This window comes from Olea europaea, chromosome 10 (assembly GCF_002742605.1).
Source record: "Olea europaea var. sylvestris chromosome 10, O_europaea_v1, whole genome shotgun sequence".
In the NCBI taxonomy this organism is placed as follows: Eukaryota; Viridiplantae; Streptophyta; class Magnoliopsida; order Lamiales; family Oleaceae; genus Olea; species Olea europaea.
Window position 1 is genome coordinate 12,711,670 of NC_036246.1, and position 11,929 is coordinate 12,723,598.

The window sequence follows — 11,929 nt, forward strand, 5'->3', positions numbered from 1 at the left end:
CAACTCGAGCGCATTTAAGGGATTAAAAAGTGACAGACATTCTCGAGGACTGTAATTCTCGAGCACAAATAAAAAATGATGATGTGACATTCTCGAGGACTGTAAACCTCGAGCACAATTAATCTTAAAAATGGTAATGTGGATTCTCGAGGATTGTGTCCTCGAGCACAACTATTTTTTAAAGATTGAATGGCATTCTCGAGGACTGAGCACAACTAAACTTAAAATTTGATAGTGACATTCTCGAGGACTGTAATCCTCGGGCACAGCTAAACTTAAAAATTGATAGTGACATTCTCAAGGACTGTAATCCTCGAGCACAACTAAACTTAAAAGTTGATAATGTGACATTCTCGAGGAGTGTAATCCTCGAGCACACACTAAACTTTAAAAAGTTGGGTTGTGCTTTCCTCGAGGACTGTAAAACCTCGAGCACATCTAATTTAAAAAGTTGTAATGTGAGATTCTCGAGGGTGTCCAAAATGATGTGGGATTTTTGTATGTCCCTGGGCGATACTATAATGGTTTACGCTTGAGTATATGATCAAGGCTTTTTGTGCTTGCGCAGGGCAAGGCTTTGGTGCTTGCTCGAGGCAAGGGTTTTTGTGCTTGTGCAGGGCAAGGCTTTGGTGCTTGCCCGGGGCAAGGCTTTTTTGTGTGCTAGCCCGGGGCAAGGCTTTTTTGTGTGCTTGCCCGGGACAAGGCTTTTTGTGCTTGCTCGGGGCAAGGCTTTTCGTGCTTGCGCGGGGCAAGGCTTTTCGTGCTTGCGCGGGGCAAGGCTTTTACTAAAGGGCTGTTATACCTGAAGCTCGAATTTACTAATTTTTCGGACTGGACTTGGATTTATATTGTATCCAAGCTGCCTACGTACCCAAACGGGATCAAGCCGAACGTAGTTCATTACAAAAGAGAACGGAAAACATGCATGGGCACGCAGGCCCGCTAAACTAGAAATAAGATGCAGAAAAAGAAAATCTCCAAAAAGGCGTCGGGAATTTTACTTGTAATATATTTTTAGATTGTCGGCATTTCAGGGCCTCGAAAGAGGTCTGTCCGAAGTGTCTCTTAGGCTGTATGCTCCTTTGCGAACCTGTCGTACGACCTCAAAGGGCCCTTCCCAGATGGGCCCGAGCTTCCCTGGGGGGTGGCCTGCTGCTTCGGCCCTCCTCAAGACCAAATCACCAGCTCTGAACCTCCGAGCCTTGACTTTGCTATTAAAATGTTTTGCTGTCTTAGTTTGGTAAGAGGCCACCTTTATAGCGGCTTGCTCCCGTACTTCTTCCAAGAGATCAAGATGTTCAGTTGTATGATCCGAGGTTTCTGGCACGAGCCTCCTATGGCTTGGTAGTCTAATTTTCACTGGGACCATTGCTTCAATGCCATAGGCCAACATAAAAGGGGTTTCTCCTGTGGTTGTCCTATGAGTTGTTCTATACGTCCAAAGTATAGAAGCCAGCTCGTCGGACTAAGAACCCCTAGCATCGCTTATTCTTGTTCGGAGGTCTTGCAATATGATTCGACTTGTTACTTCGGCCAGACCGTTGCTCTGAGGATGCGAAACTGATGTCAGACGGTGGTCAATCCCAAGGTTTGAGCAAAAGTTTCTAAACTGTTGGTTGTCAAATTGCCTACCATTGTCGGTGATGAGGACCTTTGGTATCCCGAACCTGCAAATGATAGACTTTCAAGTGAAGGTTCTTAGCTTGGGCTCCGAAATTATGGCGAGGGGTTCGGCCTCTACCCACTTTGTGAAGTACTCTACTGCTACAGCAACAAACTTTAATTGGCCTCTTGCCACAGGAAAGGGGCCGAGGATGTCAACTCCCCATTGTTCAAACGGGGCCGAACAGTTAATGTTGGTGAGATTTTCGGCTGGTGAGTGGATAACATTCCCAAACCTTTGGCACCTATCACATCTTTTAACATATTCTGAGGCGTCTTTTTTCATGGTTGGCCAGTAGTATCCATATCGTACGAGTTTAAAGGCCAAGGCCCTGACTCCTTGATGATTCCCGCACACACCTTCATGAACTTCAGCAAAGGCCTGGGATGATTCTGATGGCCTGAGGCACCTTAGGTACGGAAGGGTAATACTTCAGCGAAAAAGGACACCGCTGATCATGTAGTACCTAGGAGCTCGGGCTCTGATGCTTCTAGCCAACCTGACATCGCTTGGTAGATTTTCGTTTGCGATGAATTCTATGATCGGGTCCATCCAGGATGGTTCGTTGTCAATGTCCATGATGTCGAGGATTTGACTGATGCTGGGTTCTGTGATGATTTTAATGTGAACCGTTCTATCAAGGCCGTCTACCCCCATGAACACAAGCCTGGATAATGCGTTGGCTTTTCCGTTATCCTTTCGAGCAATTTTTGTAATTTCACAGCTCTTGAATTTTCGTTGAAGATCCTGAACCTTCGTACAGTACAAACTCATTTTCTCCTCCTTTCTTTCAAATGATCCTTCAATTTGTCTGACCACTAGCTGTGAATCGCTGAATATCTTTACGAACTCGAGCTCTAGGCAAAGGGCTAGCTCAAGAGCAATAACGACGGCCTCATACTCAGCCTCGTTGTTGGTTGCTTCAAACTCAAACCTGAGAGCGCATTGAATCTCTATTTTTTTGTCAGGGCTGATGATGATAACCCCTGCGCCCGAGTCCGAGGAGTTCGATGCTCCATCCACAAAAATTTGCCAAGTGTCCAGATTAGTGCTCATGCTCGATCTATCACCTGGCCCCCGAGGCCTCGGGGTTAGTTCTGCAATGAAGTCGGCCAGAGTTTGGGCTTTGATAGATGGGCGTGGTTTGAATTCTATGTCAAATTCTCCAAGCTCGATTGCCCATTTCATCAGTCTTCCTGATACGTTCGGCTTCTGAAGTATATGCTTAAGTGGTTGATTAGTGAGCACCACAATAGGGTGAGACTGAAAATACTGCCGGAGTTTCCGTGCTGCTATAACCAAGGCAAGGGCAAGTTGTTCCGCCAAAGTATACCTTGTTTCTGCATCCAGTAGGACCTTGCTTACATAGTAGATAGGTTGCTGGACTCTGTTAACCTCTTTCACCAAGACCCCGCTGACAGCGTTTTGAGATACTGCCAAGTACAAAAATAAGGTGTCACCAGGCTCAGGCCTAGTGAGGATCAGTGGAGATGCCAATGTCTGCTTGAGCTCCTGGAAAGCTTTCTCACAGTCTTCACTCCAATCAAAGCCTTGGTTTCCTCTTAGGACTTTGAAGAAGGGATAGCACCTGTCTGATGCTCGGGACATGAACCTGTTCAAGGCTGCTATCCTACCAGTCAACCTCTGTACCTCTTTCTTGTTCCTTGGTGATTCCATAGACGCCAAGGCTTGTATTTTGTCAGGGTTGGCCTCTATCCCCCGGTGAGTGATCATGAAGCCCAAGAACTTGCCCGAGGCCACGCCAAATGCACATTTTGCGAGGTTTAACTTCATTCCGTACTTTCGCAAGGTGTTGAACACTTCTTCAAGATCTGAAATATGTTGGGCTTTTGACCACCATGTCATCAACGTACGCCTCCACATTCCTTCCAATCAAGTTAGCAAAGAACTTTGTTGATGAGCTTTTGGTATGTTGCCCCTGCATTCTTCAAACCGAAAGGCATGACCTTATAACAGTATATGGCGGAATCGGCCATGAATGAGGTTCTTTTCTTGATCTTCCTCAGCCATGAGGATTTGACGATAACCAGAAAATGCATCCAAGAAGCTGTACAACTTATGTCCGGATGTGCTATCCACCAAGTTGTCAATCCGGGGTAGGGGTAACTATCTTTGGACATGCTTTGTTAAGGTCTGTGAAGTCAATGCAGACCCTCCACTTACCATTGGCCTTTTTTACTAAAACAACATTGGCAAGCCAATCGGGATATTGGACCTCCTGAATGAACTGAGTGCTGAGGAGTTTGTTAATTTCTTCGCGAATGACCTCCCGACGTTCTGGGGCAAACTGTCTTTTCCTCTACTTTACTGGTCTGGCCCCCGGGCTTATGTTAAGCCTATGTACTGAATTTTAGGGTCTATCCCTGACATATCCTCAACCTTCCAGGCAAAAACGTCAATGTTGCGAGATAAGCAACCAACAAGTTCTGTCTTTAGGGTGACGTCAAGATCCCGACCAATAGTCACCTTCTTATCATGCTCGAGCTTAATTTTCGTCAGTTCTTCGACAGGAGCAAGTCTGACTTGTTGCCCATCCTCGGGATCCGTCCTCGAGATTTGCATGACGTCGTTATTTATTTCCCGAACACTGGCAACATAGCATTGTCTGGCAGCTGTCTGGTCTCCACGGACAACCCCAATGCCATTACTTGTTGGAAACTTCATGGCTAGGTGGAAGGTGGACACAATGGCTTTAATCTTGTTCAGGAGTGGTCTTCCCAGAATTGCGTTATAGGCCATTAAGACACGTACCACTTGAAAAGATGTCATCTCCATAACCTGCTTCTGGCCAGAACCCAAAGTTAGTGGAAGCTCGAAGACACCCTCTGGAGTGATGACTCCTCCCCCAAACCCCTGGAGAGGAGTTTTAACCTCTTTGAGTTGGTGGAATGAGATTCCCATTTTGGCAAAAGCTTCTTGGGAAAGTATATTGGCCGCACTCCCGTTATCAACCAAGATCCTCTTTACTTCAAAATTGGCCAAAATTGCTGAGATTACCAAGGCATCATCATGTGGGAGTGATACGCCTTCTAAGTCTTCGGTCCCAAAAGTAATATCCTCCAGCTTTCCATGGGGCATCCCAGAGGCCAAGGCATATCGTCGGGCATACTATTTTCTTCCATTGTTGGAGTCTCCTCCCGAGGCAATACCTCCAATGATGATATTGATGGTTCCAGCAGTGGGTCGACCATCCTTTTTTGCCTCAGTGTCTTTTTCCTTGCCACGATCATTCCTTGGGCGCTTGTCGTTACCGACGTAGGAGCTCAGGAGTCCTCTTTTAATAAGGGCTTCAATCTCCCATTGCAGGGCCTTACAGTTCTCCGTGGTATGCCCATGATCCCGATGGAACTCACAGTACTTGTTCATGTCCCTGGATTCAGGTGGTGACCTCATTCTGACAGGCCATTTCAGTTCCTTCATATCCTTGATCTCCATCAATATATTGGTCTTTGACGTATTTAAACGCGTGAACGGCGTCGGGGAAACCTCCTGTCTCTGTTTTTTCCGATGTTGTTCTTCACGGGGGTTTGGGTCATGCTGTCTTTTATGCTCGACCCTGTCATGAGAAGGTCCAACCTTTCTCGGGTTCAGTGTTTTCTCCATATTTATGTACTTCTCGGCTCGGGTAAGAAGCTCGGTGACTGTCTTTGGTGGAGTTTTGGATAAAGACATCTTGAAAGCCTCGCACTTTATGACATATGTGAGGGCAGAAACTGCTGCAGGTATGTGTAGGTCGGGAATCTGAAGTCTTTCCTTGTTGAACCTGGTCATGAAGTCACGTAGGTTCTCATTTTGCCCTTGTCTAAGTTGCATGAGGGAAGCCGCTGTCTTCCTGATGCGTTTGCTGCTTACGAAGAAAGCGGAGAACTTGTCCGTCAAATCTGAGAATGAGGCTATGGAGTTGGACTCTAAGGTTGAGAACCAATCCCTAGCAGCATTCGTCAAAGTTTGCGGGAAGGCTTTGCACATCACCTGATCTGGTGCAACCTGTAGATTCATGACGTCCGTGTATATGTTCAGATGATTGATTGGATCGGTGGTCCCATCATATTCTTTGATCCTAGGATACTTAAATCTGTCTGGCAAGGGGAATGTTAATATCTCGGAAGTAAATGGAGTGTTGGGACTGAATCTTGTCGTCCCTTTGTTGCCCTGAAGTAGGCCCGCCGTAATTCCTTCTTGAATAATCCTAGCGAGTTCCCCGGAATCCATGGTCACTGATCTCGAGGCCGAGGTCACATGTGGTATACCTGAGGCCCCTGCTCCGCCATTGTCAGGGGCATGTGTTTGAGCTCAAGCTCGAGCATCAGCCATAAAACCCCCCTGGGGTGCTAGTGTAGGTGACGGATGTGAATTTCTTTGACTTAGCAGCTGAGTCAGTGTGGCTACCTGTTGTCTGAGCTCTTCAAAGGCTCCAGCAGTGACGACTGCCGGCTGGGGCTCTGGCACTTCTGATGATTCCTCTTGAGGAATAGGGATATCCTCAGGAGGGGGTTGGTTTGGAGCGGATGAGCTTGCTGGTGGAAGACCTGAACGTGTGTTTACCATGGCTTTTGGTAGCGTTTCCCACAGACGGCGCCAATGATGCTACCAAAAATCGTACCTGTAGATTTCCCGAGCTTGATAACGGATGTGGAGTATGAACGTGATCTTCTGACACCTGAAACAAAGGCAACGAGATGTGTTCTCGTCGCCCCTCCGATGCTTAAGTCAGAAAGGGAAATATATGCGTGGGGCTATGTGCTGAAGAACAATGTAAAACGTACCTGAATAATGACCCAAGGTTCTGCTTTTATAGGAGTAGGTAGTGTACTCCTAGTAGGATTGTGCTGGTTGGATGTTTTTATCCCAGAGAATTTCTATTATAAAGAGTGTTCTACTTGTAATGGAATTGTTTGACAAGTCGTGTCAGAGTTGATGTAGAATCCTTGGGTGTTTAGGTTTGTTAGTTAGGGACCCAGGTCTTAGGAGGCATGTTGGTGGTGTATGTCTCGAGGACTATTCTCGAGGACATTGATAGAATGTAAATGTGTCCTCGAGATATCTCGAGGACTACGATACCTCGAGGACTTAGGGTGACCCCGAGGACCATGGAAGAGAAATGAGTGTGGGGCATATATTGAGTCCTCGGGATAAACTCCTCTGCGTGTATCGATATTGGCATAGTCACACAGCATGCTTACAAAGCTAATTAGCTAACTAAATTACAACAATTGATCAACATACAATTAATGGAATCTACAAAAAAAGAAAAAAAAAATCCATAAACCAAAGAACTAGAACTGTGAAATTCAACCAAACATATGCACACATCAAATTACAAAATGGAAATACTCAGCAACGCACATATGGATCAGATTTGCAGCAAAAATTCGAGGAAAGAAAATTGAAATTTAGAAATAAAATGGAAACACCCAGCAATGCACATATGGATCAGATTTGCAGCAGAAGTTTGAGGACAGAAAATTGAAATTTACAAAGAAAAATGGAAATACCCAACAATGCAATATGCATCAGATTTTCTTTTTGTATATTCTATTAAAATTTAAACTTACATCTTCTTTTTCCATCTAATATAAATTGAAATTTGAAGTTTGGATTCTTGGGAATGAAATTTCGACTTGCAAGAGACAGGCTACTCTACTATGGGGGTAGGGCAAATATTTCAAGCTTGAGTTCGACTGTGAAGGAGAATGAGAGAGGGTTTTTATGCAAAGTATTTGGACCGGACGATTTCTTTAAAATTTGGGCCAACAGTTCAGAGAAAAAATAGGCGATTTCTTTGGGTTTTATTGGGTCAGTTGCAAATTTAAAATAATAGGAGGCTCGGATCGGACCATGGTTTGGTTCAATGGTTTTCGGTTCGAATCGGTCCGGTCCAGGTCTAATAACTATGGAAGCAAGGGTGCACATATTCATATTCCAAGTGAGCCAAGGATTTCAGAGTGAGTAGATCAGTTGAGCTACAAGTCAATTCTACTTTTAAAATTATATTAATACGTCCTCAGTCTAAAAATATTTTAGTGCATATCTTCCATTTTAAAAAAAGGGGATTTGCTGCTTATATTTTGTACGTAATACTAAATAATATAATAAAATTATTTTTTATTTTTAGATTGAAACGATTTTTCATTCTTTGATATTTATTTGATTACCTTTATAAGTCGTATTTTTTTCAGATGAATTTTAATTTGTTGATAATATTTTTAAAAAATTGGAGATTGTTCAAATCCTACCTACTATAAAAGAGAATATGATGTTTTACTGTTCATTCTTGGGCCCTTTTCACACTACTGCAGCCAAACTCATCTTACACACTGTAGCAGAGCTGGTTTGCAATTGTTCATCCCAAAGTATCTTTTACTGTAGCTTCTTTTTCCTTTGAACAAAAATCTAACAAAGGCTCATTATTGTCAATAATTTTTTGTTTGAAACCTACCTTCATTGTGTTTTCTTGTTCTACAGAGAGAACACTTCAGAGCGATTTTCACAGAATCATCCTGTAAATTATGAGTTACAGCTTCATCTTGCTTTTCCTCAGCTTCACTTTGCTCTTTCTTTGTGTATATGTTGTTACATTTTTTTTCACATTTACTGTTAGTTGATAGTTTCTTTTTATTTTTTCAGTTGCAACTTTTGTTTAGGTGTGAAAAGGATCCAAAAAATTGCAATCAATCGGGCAACTCAGGTATGTCGATTTTATAGTTTTTCCTTTTAGGTTTATATTTTTTGCAGTTTAGGTTTGTTTATTTGTTTTTAAATCGCTCTTCTGGTATTATGATTTTTTTTTTTATTTAAGTTTCAAATTTGCTACATAACCGAAGAATGTCAATTTTATAGTTGTTTTAGTTCAGGTTTTTAAATAATTTCTTGAGCTATCGATTCTTCATCATTTCAATTTCATAACCTGTGTATTTTGAACAGATTTTTTTTTTCCTTTGTTCAAGTGTATAATTTTCTATTCTTAGTTGGTGGATTCGAAAGTCGTAGTACTTTGTACTTCAGTTGTTAAATTCTTCAAGAAGCAGAAAAATCAAACATAGACAAAACATTTGTGACTCAAGTTATGTTAATTTCATATTATAATTGCTGTAAATTATTTTCTTATATTGGTTTGACTTGCGTTTCTCTTTGTTCAAATTAGGTTTGTTTTTGTCTCATAAATAATTTCTTAAGCTGACATTTGTTGATCGGTTGAGCTTCAAATGTTGTGTTTTTAAGTTATCTCCATCTACCCGTTTCAGTGTACAGAATTTCTGATTTTAGTTTGTAGATTTTGTGCTTGTAGTATTTTTGGGTTCATCTTTTCTGAAAGTATGTCTATCAAAAAAGCACCGATATTCTTTGTAAAGTTTTAGAATCGCTATGTACAAGAACAATCTGTGATTATATAAGGATGTGCCATAGGCTACAATACAAATTTGTACAATATCCTAAGCGTTATTGATAGAATATATAAAAGTCACTCTCACTCCTCTTAAAAGAGAGAATGTGATATTCACTATTTATTTTTGTCACGCTGGTTTTCACATCGAATTGGTTTGGAACTGGGCTTTATACACAGGGAAAGCTGCTGTAACTTTGGAAATGTTCCTTTCTTTGCTAATGGGATTCCATCACACCCCAAGAGCACACTTCCATTTCTTTGACCATTCCAATTCATGTATATTTTGCAAGTCTTTTGGAGTTTTTATTTACTTCTTGTATAAATGAATAGTACAATTAGGCTCGAAGTAGTCTATGTCTCAACGACTGATAGGGATAGTTTGTATAATTTAATTAGAGATACAGGGAAGTTCAAAATTAGGGGAAGAGAGTACTGATTATGGATCAGCGGTGAAAATGCACTTTGAAGTAGAGGTCAGGGCAACAGATTGGAGCTTAAGTCTCCTGTTGGTATTTCTTCTTCAGATCATCATCAGGTGATTGATCATATGCATATATGAGTATTGAACAGATGATCATTCAAAATTTTATGTGCTCTTGTAATTAGTTTGCAAAATATACTTCATCATGACCTTTAATAATTTTTATATTCGTAACTGATGTATTACCTTCACTAGACTCAGTTAAATGCATGAAATTGCAAGCAATATCATCAGCTGGCTTGAAAAAGTGGTAAGGTATTTACTATACATTCACATTTTTGCAATATGCTTTAACCGAAGATGCTTTTTTGGAAATATGTTTTCGAAACTTACGAATTATCATATTAAGGAAGGCCTTTGTATCGTGCCCCTACTATTCTTTTATAATATTTCATATTAAAAATTACAATGGAATTGCTTGGCAGATCTACTACATAATTCAAGTTGTAGATTTACTTTTTCTATTTTCCTCTTACAAGACAAGATGGATTATGTTTAAATCTTTTTATGTTTTAAATTGCTATTCTGTAACCTTACAATTAGTTGGATATTGCACTCATTGACTGCAAAACTTGGATATATTATTCATTTGAAAACCAGCCATTTCACTGCACAATTTCACTCGGACTTCCTGTTCTCCAAACTTACATCTCCTGAAGTTTTCACCTTGCCAACAAACACAAAAGGTTGCTGATAACCTTTTATTATTCTTATTTTTCTAAAATTTATGAAACTGTAAACTTCATACTTTCCACACATATATCATATGAATAAAATGAACAGGCTATAGAAAGAACTTAACCACCAATTATGGAACTTACCCACACTTCCACACTATTTACACTTTCATACTCCACACACCCATGCATTTCGTACAACAATTACACAATGAAGAATTAGGAAAGAAGGAGAGCGTTCGAACCCCTTTGAAGATTAGTAAATGAAAGAAATTCTTGTATATTTTGTACAGCAGAAATGAAGTTGTGTTTCTAAACAATAAAGCCTTTAATCAATTTGTAGCTCTGCATTAGTTTACGAGTTCCGAATTTCTAAACTCCCTTTATTTGTTGGGAGTAAAATCTTTCAATGATATGTATGGTCTGATTTTTTCTCATTTTGGCTAATCAGTGATAGAGATGAAAACAAATATTGTCTTTGGGGATGTGATGACACCATTAATGTTTCTAATGTCATCTTGTGAAATTTTTGAGCATTTTTTTAACGAGAAAGCAATAATTTTGATTTCTGATCAGTACTCATATTGACTAATATATCAGCTACCTTCAACAACTAAAAAAAAAATATTGGGTTCTTAAACAAATTAAAAAAGACAAGGCTTCAGTTATTGGTTTAAAATTCTCTCTCAGTTACCTTGTAGTTCATAAAAGTATATTCTGATCTTTGTTTTTCGTGTTCACATGTAAGAACATTTCTTTATTGTACCTTAATATTGAGATCTTTTGTTAAATTAATTACATATGAGATCTTCAAAATGAATGCTTTTAAACTTTTTATTGGGTGTAAAAAATGATTTCTCACATGAATTAACAGATAAGCGTGTCTCTATTTTTTGTTATTAATCATTTTATCAGCTTTTGAATTTTTTCCAATTTAATACTGATTAAAATGTTACCAATCTTTGTTCATCTTAATTTTATAGGACATTTCATACTTAATTCTATCAAGTATTGTATGCTATGTGATATGGTTCGTCATTTATTGCAACTACGTTTAGAAAAGAAAAAAAATAAAAATTAGGGTTCAACATATCTATCATTGCTCTTTTATATTGAACACAATAACATTAGCTTCTAATTGACACAGCCCGTGCATTGCACGGGCAAATGCTAGTTATAAGTATAAATGACAAAGTTATGAATTTTCAATAATGTAGAATTTGATTAAAATCTTACGAAATTCATTAAAATATATAATTTGGAATATATAAAAATTTAAGAATGTGTTGGGGTGGGGCTCGTAGAAGGATTAAGACCCTGTTTGAGTTGCATTCTTTTAAAAAAAATTATATTCTTAAATAGTGATTTGACATCATTTCAACCAATATTTTACAATAAAATAATATTACACGCAAATTCAAAAAATTTCCTTATTTTTTAATCATACATTCTCGATCAATCTACTATTTCAAATTACATTCTTTCAAAAGGCTCAAACACACTCTAAATAACATAAGCACATGAGATGTTTATCTATTATCATGTTACTTTTAACATTGACATTTCCTAATATAATGTATCTTTCATTACATTCTTTCGAAAGGCTCAAACACACATTAAATAACATAAGCACATGAGATGTTTATCTATTATCAAGTTACTTTTAATATTGACATGTCCTAATATCATGTATCTTTCAT

The 11,929-nt window shown here is 39.6% G+C and overlaps 1 protein-coding gene and 1 long non-coding RNA gene across 2 annotated transcripts; one reads left to right on the forward strand and one right to left on the reverse strand.

The window, feature by feature from the left end:
* Window positions 1–4,792: 4,792 nt before the first annotated feature.
* On the reverse strand, window positions 4,793–5,896 carry LOC111400301. The gene is made up of 2 exons (XM_023027717.1): window positions 5,607–5,896; window positions 4,793–5,528 (listed from the first exon to the last, which is right to left on the reverse strand). The coding sequence occupies exons 1-2, from the start codon at window positions 5,894–5,896 to the stop codon at window positions 4,793–4,795; spliced, it is 1,026 nt and encodes a 341-aa protein (XP_022883485.1).
* A 2,082-nt stretch (window positions 5,897–7,978) lies between these two features.
* Window positions 7,979–10,703, forward strand: LOC111401278. Its single transcript, XR_002703971.1, has 3 exons — window positions 7,979–8,197; window positions 8,312–8,372; window positions 9,249–10,703. It is a non-coding gene; the product is annotated as an uncharacterized LOC111401278 (long non-coding RNA).
* Window positions 10,704–11,929: the final 1,226 nt, after the last annotated feature.